General features: G+C 40.1%; 1 protein-coding gene across 2 annotated transcripts in view; it reads left to right on the top strand.

Annotated features, from left to right (window-relative positions):
- EGF (epidermal growth factor) overlaps positions 1-12,200 on the top strand; it is a 57,817-nt gene that overhangs the window by 23,561 nt on the left and 22,056 nt on the right. For both annotated transcript variants that reach the window (XM_014263257.2, XM_088057008.1), the window contains exons 9-14: positions 1,900-2,022; positions 3,247-3,372; positions 4,346-4,482; positions 6,328-6,476; positions 8,086-8,190; positions 9,825-10,048. In XM_014263257.2, coding sequence (XP_014118732.2) covers positions 1,900-2,022; positions 3,247-3,372; positions 4,346-4,482; positions 6,328-6,476; positions 8,086-8,190; positions 9,825-10,048 — 864 coding nt within the window. The remainder of the gene's footprint in view (positions 1-1,899; positions 2,023-3,246; positions 3,373-4,345; positions 4,483-6,327; positions 6,477-8,085; positions 8,191-9,824; positions 10,049-12,200) is intronic.

Raw genomic sequence — 12,200 nt, 5'->3', positions numbered from 1 at the left:
TCTGAATTTGGCTCAGTCTGGAAGGATTTTCCCAGTCTTTGACGGAGCAGCTCACAGCATCATGTATTTTCTTTTCAGATCGGGGCTGATAGCGTTGCTAATGTGTATGACATTAGTGGAATTAAATGTGTATGCTCAGTCTAGAAATGAATTAACCCTTTCTGAAACAAGTGTAGAACATGTATGAAAAGCTTTCAAGTTTTGAGGTCTTGGGATATTTTGAAGTGAAAACTTCACTTCACTTTTGAAGTGAAGCTTATGCATAGACAAAGGTCCTTCTACTTTATTTCAGTGGAAATAAAACACTGGTGTAAGGCCCAAGCAGGAGTACCAGCACACACCAATGGGTTCAGTGTGGACCATAGCAGGATAAGGCTCAAGGGTATATTAAATATCAGTACTGGAGAGTAAATATAGCCACAGAATCTAACAGACTCTAGTAGTCAGTCTATTTTAGACTCCAAGAGTCCTGGGCAGGGCCTGGAGTTGGACTCGATGATCTCTGTGGGTCCCTTCCAACTCAGGATATTCTGTGATTTTCTAAGATCCACTTCTTCCTCTTTTTTCAAGAGGGAGCCAGGAGGAGGATTCAGTGACCCAAACGTGGAGTCCAGGGGGTGTGTGACAGCTGCAGAAGGCAGCCAACTGCAGCAGAAGAGCTATGGGAGGTTACTGGGAGGTGGAATATAATTTTGTGTCCAAAACAACATTTAGACACAGCTGAGTCCTACTTTGGATGACCAACTTGAACTGTATGCCTGCATTTTGGGTGGCTCAAATTAGATAGAAAATTTTTCTAGCACAGTCTAGGGATGCAGAATGGACAGTGTGACTCTTTAACTACTGCAGAACAAGGCAGATGTTCACCAACTGTGCAACTTGAGAGAGAGACAAGATGAGAAGTCCAAATGCTGGCCAGATATTTTGATACTTTGTCCTCCAAATCCTTTACAAAGCTCTTCATCTTCATCATAAAGCCACAAGTTTTGGTCAGAAAGAAACTTGAATTTTCTGGACCCTATTCTCTGTGCTTAAGTGATTAGCACAGTCCAGTCCAGAATGCAGTTACCCTGGAGAAGCAATATTTGCAAGAGCCATGAAACATTTAAACCAATGTGTGCAGTTGATTCATAGAAGCAGTTGTGGAAATCTTGCATTAGTTCCAGTCACATGGCACTAGAACTGGGACAAAGAGATGGAGCACTGCAGTGCAGAAGGTGGAAGGAGAACATCTTATAAAATTGCATCAAAGAAATACTAAAAAAAAAAAAATGTTGGCACTGCAGCATTTCTAATAACAAGTAAAAAAAAACTACTGCCAAGTCCTCAGATGATTTTTCCCTTATAACTTCTAAAACTGACACTAAGGAACATAGTTTTCTTTTGGGAAGGTTCATCTCCTGTTTTGATTCATCTTAGCTCTTTTATACTTGGAATATTAGGAAAGTAGTTCTTCCACATTCTCTTTGGCTTTTATATTTATTCTTTCATGTAGATTCCTTGTAGTTTTTAAAACCTGATTTTTGATGAAATGTAAGAAAGTTCTCAAAATTACTTCTATTTTGATAATGTTAATATCAAAGAATTTTGGAAAATTTAAGGCTGACAAGTATAATGGCTTCAGGACTCAGCAATTTTGTTTTTCTCCTGGACTGTAATTAGGAGAAGGTGTGGAAAAAATTTGGAAGAGAAAAACTGAAACACCGCCTAACAAACCACAGGAAGACTGCAGAAATGTTGTACTCCCAACATCACGCTTTTATTTATTTATGTATTTATTTTCCTTACTTATTCTTCTTCTTTTGCTATTTAAGAAGATGTTAACACCTCTTATTGGGGGATTAATAAAATTTTTTATCATCATTTAGGATTTCTCTTTTCCTCCTTTAATTACTGTAGAGCTAATTACCTGTACAAGTAATGACACTGGCTGTAGTCACGGCTGCCTTCGAACATCTAAAGGCCCTGTTTGCTTTTGTCCAGAAGGATCTGTACTCAAAGTGGATGGCAAAACATGCACAGGTAAGTAACATTTTTTCTAGCTGCAGTGACTGCCAGGCTCTGTTTATTCTTGGCACCAAGAGCCAGATGTGAATTAAGGCATTTTACATTCATTTTGAAACGATTGCACAAGATAACAGAGTGTAAGGTGCTTTGAGTGCTAACACGAGCAGCATTCATCTTCATTTTTTAATAGATTTTTAGTAGCAGCTACCTCCAATATTTGCTGGCCAATTATTTTGCTGTCAGCACAGGTCAAGGCATGTCGCAGATTTTTATTGTGGGAGACATCTAACATTTAACTTGAGAGGACATAAATGTACAAAATTAAGACTTGGGTTAAACCTGAAGATAATTTTATTGACATCATGCAGCCCAGGTTCAGAGTCACTCTAAATTCCACAAGTGGAATTTTTGGCAGTCAGAATACTTGAAGCTGCTACACTCAATCTGTCATTCCTCATTTCAGCAATTTTCCAAATTCAGGGGATTGCAGCTTCTCATCTGCATCTTTTCAGTCTGAGGGGTCAAGATAGATCCATTACTTACGGATATAGCTATATATAAGAACTATATCCATAAGTAATAGCTAATAGATAATAGCTCCATTACATGCCTTATGATATGAAAAATCCTCTTTCCCTTTTAATCCTTTTCATATTGTGGACTGTACTTTATACATGGATTCAGTCATTATTTCCATTTTGCTAGCTCATGTTGGTACTGAGAATATAAGAGAAAAAAATAGCAACAGAATGGTTTCTTTTTACATGAAATCTTGGTTTGTTTTATTAAAAAGTATCAATTTGTCATCCTTGCCTAATTAACTTCTGGGGGGACAATTGCATTAATTTGCTATTTCTTTGCATGGAGTACAAACTCTGATAAAATTTATTATTCTGTAGTAAATGGGATGAGATTTGCATGGGAGAAGAGTTCTCTGAAACACATGAAAGACCCTCTCTCTTTATGTACCCCTGTGTTACAACACAACACCTTGTGTTTTAAGTTTTCAGTAAAACTCTGGAACAAGTTACTCCTAATTTGTTTTCACTTCACTAGGCTTCTGCTTTCAGCAGAAAAAGCCTACTTTCAGAGGCCTTCAGGTAAATGGACCAATCACTGAGATGATTTGCACTGTAGAAATCCTGAGCAGAGTGAAACATTCTCTTATACTTCTGATTTTTTTGTATTTTATTTTTTTTTAGAACGGCACAGTAAAATTTTACAAATGCTCTGTTTAAGGTTGTACATCTCCAGATAATGGTGGCTGCAGTCAGATATGCTCTCCTTTAAGCCCATCCTCCTGGGAGTGTGCTTGTTTTCCTGGATATAAGCTTCAGCGAGACAGAAAGCACTGCACAGCCATAGGTTGGTGTCTTGGTGTGCCTGCATATTTCTGCCAATAAAAGCAAAACATTTTCTGAGTTCTTTAAGGTGGATGACACCTTTTTGCACTGATTTTAGGTTACTTTGTTAAACTTGGGAAGTATTAGTTGTTAGGAAAGACAACATATTTTGGAAACAAACCAGGACAAGCACCAGTATATGGTTCTGTCTCCTTCACAGAAAGTTCAACCTGTGATCCATCTTCAACATTTCACTCTGGGCTCCCATAGTGTGGAGCTCTGTCCTGCAGTACACAGGGTTTTGTGCCTTCACATAAATATGGGCGTAGTTCCTGCCCAGTGCTACAGAATTGGGAATGAAGTCTCTGTATTTGGAGAACAGGGCAGGGAGTAATTTGTTAAAGGACTTTGCATATAAGGATATTTCTCCCCCACTAGCCCCAGGAAGCTGAGGTGTTTGATGAGCACTTTTGGATTCCAGACCCTTCTGTTCCTTCTGAGAAAAGGGCAGACTCTGGTGACCTGCAAGGTATAAGCAATTGCCAGAGAGAGAGGAGGAAAAATAAGTTTTTGGTTTGTGCCAGAAATAAGGGGAAAACTATACGTATATTTTTTGGGGGGACAGTATCTTTCTTTCTTTTACTATAAAAGCCTTCTCCAAATGCAGAATTAAAGTTATTCTGGCATTTATGGTGATGCTGTGAAATGCAAAGGGATGATTGCCTTGAGGCTAAGGCACTCAGTGTGAAAAGCAGCAGGACTAATGACTCCTTTTGTCAGAAATATTGAGGCCAATGCTGTAAACTTACATTCACGTTTATCTTTAATTTCATAGGCAAGTGGAGTGTAGGGAAACTGTCACAATTTCTTTTTGCTTCTGTTCCTCATTTTGTCTTTTACTGTTATTTATTTACAATGCTACTTAGGAGGCAATGCAAGTTAGAGATCACTTTGAACATAGTGCAATTAACGTACTGGAAAATTTTAATCGACAGGTCCTAAGCCATTTTTGTTATTTGCAAATGGCCAAGATATCCGCCAGATCAGTTTTGATGGAACAGATTATACAAGTTTACTTGACTGGCAGATGGGAGTAGTCTTAGCACTGGACTCTGACCCGGTGGAAAATAAGGTAAGGCATTAAAAATGAGAGGATTCTGGAGTGTTGCAAGGACAAAAGGATTGAGCTTTCATGTGCCTTAACCTTTCCTCTGTCAGTGATCTGGATTACGCATTATGCTGCCCGTTGCTCTGTTGCCTGTCTAGGAGCACAACTGGTATGGGCTGCCAAACATTAGTTGAAGAGTTTCATCCTTTAATTACTTATTTTTTGTACATTGAAAATGATAATTCACAGAGAATTTGGATTTCTAAATTCACTTCAGGCATGATTTCAATTTTAAAGAACTTTTGTGTGGTCAATAAGTTTTCTCCATTAAGACTGCAGTGTTGTTTTCTGGATATATATTGTGGGTTTTTTTCACAGTGTAGTGGTATAAGCAAAGGTATCTTTTGTTCTATACAGCTAAATCTGTATGATTCCTACAAAATGTTGGTGTAATCTTAACAAGAATTATTTCCCATGACCTGATATTATTAAGCAAAACTGCTGAATGCTCACAGAGTCTGTTTCTCTTCTGAAATGCGTTCCTCACATGCTAGACAGTGCTGTCGGAAACAGGAGTCTTCTCTGTATAAAGACCTGTTAGTCTGTGTGGCCACATCCTAGGGTCCTACTCCTGTGCCTTGCTAAACCTTCTGTGGCAGATTATTTTCCCATGGAGAGACTTATTTACACTGTGAAAGTGTTGCAAAGGAATACTGGATGGTACCGTGAAAGCTGATGAGGAGCTCAGTTAAGTTGTTGGAAGCATCTCAAGGCCCAGATGGACACAGCTAAACAAATGTGAATGTTACCAGATCTGCCTTTACAGGAGGAGCACTTCAGGCCCTTCTGGAGCACTGCCACTTGCTGTTCCTGAAATAGGGCCCTGCTGGAGGGGCAGCAGCTGCCCTGGGCTGTGCCAAGTGTGGGTCAGCGGTGCTGGTGGCTCTGGTGTGCACTGGGATCCCCTCCCGTAGTGTTGGGTGGGCAGTACAGAGGTGAGGGGACAGGCAGGGGCCAGCCAGGCTGCAGGAGCCCACAGAGCTGAGTGGCAGGGTGGCACCTCTTTGTGCTCCCAGAGCACTGAGTTAGCTGGCCTAGGACTAGAGGCTCCCTCCTTCTTTGTTTGATTCATGGTTAGCATCAAAGAAAAGTTATTTCGCTGTTACCATTCCCAAAGAAAGCCTCAGCACTGCTTTTCATATGGTTGTGCTGTACAGCGTTTGGCTCCCTCTGGTATTGGCATACAAGACAAAATTTACACCCTTGGAAAATGCAAACCTAGCTTCCTTACCAGCAAAGAACTTTCCTTTTGACCCTAGACTAAGAAACCTCTTCTGGAAATGTTGGAGCCTTACAGAATAGACACTGAGTAAAAAATTAAGATAGCTGCAGGATGAAAGAGTGGAAAACAATAGAAGTAAATTTAATAACTCTTTTTCCCATTCCCAGCACCTTGATAAACATAGAGAGAACTATCTTCTCCACACTTCTCACTTTTCAACATGAGCAGCCAGTGAAATGACAACGTGCTTCTTTCTGCCTGTTCCTACTTTTGCTTCCTCAGCTGTGCTTCATGTGAAGTAGCTGCTGGCTGAAACAAAACCACAGGATATTCAGAGGGCTGTATATAGGGCAGCCAGGATTTACAGCTAAGCACAAGCTGCCTGTAGAAGTCATCCTGGTTGAAGGATAAGTGCCTTTTTATTTGATCAGGGATCATGGGTTACCTGTGCAGCCTTTAGCGAATAAACAGTTTAGGGAATTTTCCAGATGAAAAAAGGTATTTTAGAAATGGAGTTACTAGACAGGGGAGGTAGAGTAGAAAGTGCAATGAGAACTAATGACACCTTGTCTGTTATTTATTCACAGATTTACTTTGCCCACACCGCCTTGAAATGGATAGAACGAGCTAATCTGGATGGTTCAGATCGTGAAAAGGTTATTCATGGAGCTATAGATACACCCGAGGGCCTTGCTGTGGACTGGATTAACCGTAAATTGTATTGGACAGACAGAGGGTACATGCTCCACAGTTCATTTATGTTGAAGCATGCCATAAAATATTTGGAATAAATGACTGGTGATACAGAAATAGCTGGGATATCACTCTAATTCAGTAGTGCTTCACATTCTGATTGGGTAGTTTTAGTCTCAAGTATATGCAGTTGGCAGGTTCCTTAAAACTAAAATGCTGGAAGCTCACTTGCAGTCTGCTATTGTATTTTTATCTTTCTCTTTCCAAGAAGCAAGGGTTTGGACTCAGTTGCAAGGAATCTAAAGCATGCACTGCATATATGTATGTGCACATGTGCATGTGAATATATATCCTTACACTCTTTTTTATAGACATATGCTGCATGTGAGTGTGTGTTTGTGTGTAGGTATATATTTGTATATACATATAAAAAAGAATATTACTGTACTGAGTACATCTTGGGCAGAAGTCAGTGTTGTTGGCAGCTAGAATCATGATATTGGAGAGTCTTTGTCAATTATCTCTGATAAAAGAGGAATGATTACTGCCAGACAATGTGACCACCTTTCAGCTGATACCTAGCCTTATATGCAGAGGGAAACAAAACTGACCTTTGATGAAAAGGCAGTTTCAGATCACAACAGATAATGAAGACTACTTGAAGAGTGGTCATGATCTTTCAATATGATCCATAATTCATTAGTCAATAAAGAGTAATTCTGGGTGTTTACATCACCCTCCTTCTCCATTTTAAATGTTCTGCTAGACCACTTCCTTGCTTTTAGGTACTGTATTGTCACATGATTGAGCTGCTGTTGTATGCCAGTGTTTCTTGCGAAATGGGAGATTATGGTGCTTCTCTCCATAAGACAGGAGTTCAGGGAGAATATGAGAATTTGAACCTGCGACTTCCTTCTCACCCACTGCATTTACCTGTTTGTATTTCATATTTGCAAGAATATATTTCTCCTTCCATCTCTGTGGGGCCTTTCTTTGAGGGTTCAAGGTAGCATGGAAGGCTGTAGGCTTGCTTGCAGGTAGAGGCTGATATTTATTTGGCAAGGTGAAAGTTGCAGCAATAAAATCAGTTTTCTGGAAAGAAGGTGAATTGAAAGATTGGCAATGTAGATTCTATACTTGACTTGGCCACAGATTTTATGAGTAATCTTAAGAACCTTAGCCTCATTCTTTCCTGCAAAAATAGATGCAGTATGTAAAATGACCACTGATATCTGGGTGAAAAATGCTATGTAAAAGTACTATTTTAAAAAAATTCTTTATACATTTGGTAATGGTATTCAGCTAGGAGATGGTTTTCCTCCTGGCTCCTTTTAAAGCTAGCATTTATCTGTTAGTGATCATACTTGTAATTCATCATTCACCCAAAGAAGGAGAACTTCATGTCTTCTGCAGAGCAGCAGGTATTTTATCATCATGCCCTGGACCAGATAATGAAGCTGTAACATGAATTACTTGTTGATAAAACAACTAGGCATCCCATATCAGCAGGATTACTTCTGGATATACTTCTTGTCACTGTGAAATTATTTATTACAGCTAAACCAAAGCAATGCAAAATCATAGTATGTTCAGCCCAAGAAGGTAATTAAAAAGATAGCAGGGAGAACCTAACAGTGCTCTGTGTGTTGCAGGAAGGTGTGCATTGAAAGGAGCAATCTGAATGGAATGCAAAGAAAAATGATCATCTGGGAGGATCTCTCCCAGCCTCGAGGGATTGCCATTCACCCATTTGCTAAGTAAGGAGTGACAGACAATAAACCATGTTATTCTTGTGGATGACTTTTAAAAATAAGCATGCAAGCCTTGCCCTTTTGGCAGCCAAAATAAGATTAGTCTCATGTTGGGTTAGCCATTGCCTTGCAGAGCTGTGTGAACAGTAATGTTTTATTGCAGAGTTTCTTTCATGAGTTGGGCCATGTTCATTTTTCATACAGATTTTAGAAGAAAGTAATTGGAGTATTAATAATTCTGTGTGCAATTTAAGCTAAAGAAAAGCATGAACCACTGAGGTCTCTGTCAGCTGTAGGTGTCACACTACAAACTTTGATGGTTCCATATCTAGTAGTGTGAAGAAAGTAATCACTTTTAACCAGTAGTGCTTATGAAACTACCTTTTTTTTGTTGGTCCATGTTTCAGTTTCAGAGGAAACTAAACCTAATTTACTGTTCTGGAAATTTGTTGTTTTAAGTGCACCTTGTATCTTCTTAACTAGTGTTGAAATGGTCCCAGGTGTTTAAACTCTTGATGAAATTCTGACTATTTCAATCAATGGCAAAGTGCCATGGATTTTAGTCAATATGCTTGTAGTAGGAACATTTTAAATCTGGTCCTTTAAATTTTGCTTTGATGCTCATATCCCGCCATAATTAAGTACTGATGAATCAGCAAGAAGCAGGTTTGGGGAGGGTGTTTTCCTAGCTTGCCTCTGCCCATAAAAGACCTGAAAGAATCTTTCAGTAGAGGCTGGATGTTATAGAGACATTTTGCAGGAAAACTTTGAAGAAAGGTAGCTTCTGCCAGATTGTTTATTAGAATTATTGGTAGAGGCAAAGCATACAAGGGGAAAGAGAGGAGGAAACATCATTAGAACCTTCTTTTTTAGAAATTTAATGTGAAAGGATGAACAGACATTATAGCAATTGTCCATAGCTGTAAATACTAAAATCCCTTCATCAGAACAAAACTGCTTGTGTAACTAAAGTTAAGTGAATCCCTGGGTTATTTCAGTAAATCTGACAGAGGCACCTGGAAAGTTGAGCCCAAACTTCAGACATTATTTGCAATTATAACTATCTCCATTTTTAGTTGCCTTCTAGCACTGTCTGTTCATTGAAACACTGCTAAACACTCAGTGAGTAACACACAGGACTCTAGAGGAAGATCCTGAGAATCAGGACCTGATATTGGTGTATTTTTTAAAAACATCTTGCCTACTCTTGCCTGTTTTCCATGGGAAATGGGTAATTTTGGTTTAATTTGTTTATTGTTGCACCCCTGTTTAGACAGAGTCTGGATAATGCATCATTTTCTGTTGTCTGGGTTTGCTAAACTGCTATCAGCTGTCACATGGAAAATCAAAAAGCAGATATGAAGAGCTGTGGCAGTTAACATAGTCAGGAGTTGTTTTCCAAAGGTTTCATGCCAGTGAACAGAGTGAGGATTCTGCATAAGTCCCAGTGCAATCACCTGGGGTCTTATGGCAAGAGTGAAAAGATCAGCAGCCAATATGTTTGCTTGAAGCGTGCACTTTTTCTCCTGTGAGTCCAGGCTATATTGCTTTCATCTGACCTTTCTGCTTTGAAAGAACTCCACGGAGAGGAGGACAAACATTTACTTACTGACTTCCTGTATTCATTTTGTTTTCTGAAGGAGATTATTCTGGACTGACATGGGGGTCAATCCGCGGATTGACAGCTCTTCATTAGAAGGCTTCGATCGCCGTGTCGTAGCCAGCACTGGCCTGGTGTGGCCCAGTGGGATAGCTCTTGACTACCTGGCCGACAAGTTGTACTGGTGTGATGCTAAACAGGCTGTGGTTGAGAGCGCAAACCTGGATGGTTCTGGTCGTCGAATTCTTGCACAGAATGATGTAGGTGAGGCTTTGGGGTTGATGATTACCTACTGCTGCTGGTCCGTGTGTGTGCGCGTCTGCATATGTGCATGAAAATTACTGGCCAGCTGCTGTGCTGTATATCCTATGCTATGCTGAGGTTAATGACAGCACTTAAGTTCTTCATTCTGTTACCCAGCTGACTTTTACTCATTTTAGCAAAAGCATGTCTTTCTACCACTCTCTGTTTTTATTCACGGGTCACTTTGCATTGCACAGAGAACTTCTCTGTCTTCACAGAAAAATGAAAAGATTCAAAAAATTAAAAATGTGATTTTCTTTTCCCATGCATGGCTGCTTATTTTAATGCAGGTTTTGCTGTGTTTATTGCATCAGTAAGTTATACTGATGTAAGAGGAAAGGGAATTAATCTGGGTCATTAAAGTCCTTGAGCAGCAAACCTGCATCTGCAATGCTGAACACTGGAAGGATTCTAAACACACAGTGAATACCAAATGAAAAATGATTTTACAATATGCTGGCAGTTTTTATGGCTAAGATTTCTACTGCTTGACATGTAACTGGACATGTAACTGAACATGTTGTTCTGGAGCAAGAGAACAGGGGTGTTAGAACAAGGAACTGATGTTGTACCACATCTAAAGTAAACCATGCGTTTAAGAATCTTGTATGTGGCAAATCAGTTTCTGGAGAGGACAATTCCTTTTGATCATGGGATCCCTCTGGGGACCATTTTGTAGGTGTCCATACAGAACATGGGCAGAGTGAGGACTCGTAGCCCAATGCCATGACTGCCATGGGTAATTTTGTGGTTACTCTGTCCAGCAGCCTCTGTTCCAGTCTGTGCCCTGGGAAGGATTGTGTTCATCACCTAAGCCAGGTGTTACCGCTGAAGATCAATAGATCACGCGAACACAGGTTGAGGTGTGGTGAAGAAAGAGCAGAGTTTATTTTTCCTCCCAGGATTTATAGGCTTCCTACCACGGCCAGGGATTGGATGGTCAGGATAACACTTTCTCACTGCACTGGCCATGACAGGTGCCCATCACAAGACATGTAACAGGAAGAATGTACACATATCTATGTTTACAGTTACTGTCCTGGGAAAGTCTTTAGAAAACTATGTTAGCAAGCTCAGAAGCTGAGTTTTCAGGGCGACAGCCAGGTACCCTCCCAGTCCTCTGGAGGTGAGCGGAGTGAGGTCCTGGAGGAATCGGTGTTCTCCAGTTTATAATTTACTTCCAGTTTATATTTACATCAAAAGGCCTGAGAAGAGAGACTTTCCAGCCTTCTTCTCTCTCCCCATGCTGCTCGTGTTCTGCCGTATGCTCTGCCTTGCAGCAGATCTGAAAAGGAGAGCCTTGAAGTCTGATCAGAGTTTCATTTTGTTTCTCCATAACGAGTAAGACAGGGAGTAAGACAGTATTACAGGGAGAAAGCAGAGAAGGAGAGCTAGGAGCACTACAGAAACTATGAGAAGGGAGTAGTGATATGGCTGTTTGGGGATGAGATAAAAGGACATCAACATCTGTATGCAAGGAAGTGAAAAAGATGACCTGTAGGGGTATGAATTTAGAGAAGCATGTCCTGATATTTTCCTAATGATGTTAGTGAAGACTGGAATTCAGTTTTTGTTCTTGAACGGCTGTACACTGGAGGACAGGAAGGTGGCACCTCTTCATAGGTTTCTGCTGTAACATGAATTTTTATTACAGCAGCTCCCTCTCGTGGCCCTGTACTGAGAGCTCATTCAGTAGAGCTGCATGCTAAATAGGTAAAATATTTCTGCTCTTCCACCTAACCCTGTTTTCAGCTGTAAGTATAACAGCCCATAATAACCTACCCAAAGCAATGAAAAGCACAACCATCCCTTTTGTTTATGCAGTGGGTCACATTTGCGCTGTTCCTGCTATCTACTTTTACTGACACTATGCTTCTGACTTAATCTTTAATGTATTCACAAAATAAGAGGTTACCAAATTGCTGTTCAAAGCAGGGTGCTGTTTGTGAATGGTGCAAATTACAGATCCTAAAATCGTGAGGAAATATTTGCATGGGGACAGTATCTAGATCTTGGTCTGGTTGCTCAAATTTAGTGGGAAGAAAAGGTAAGAACCAAAATCAGTGATTAAGCATGTGTCAGTGGAGGTAGTGAGGTGCCAACAATACACTCT

This window comes from Pseudopodoces humilis, chromosome 6 (genome assembly GCF_049639895.1).
Source record: "Pseudopodoces humilis isolate 2021_Gansu_Grassland_sample_001 chromosome 6, ASM4963989v1, whole genome shotgun sequence".
Classification (NCBI taxonomy): domain Eukaryota; kingdom Metazoa; phylum Chordata; class Aves; order Passeriformes; family Paridae; genus Pseudopodoces; species Pseudopodoces humilis.
This window is presented reverse-complemented; position numbering and strand designations above follow the sequence as displayed.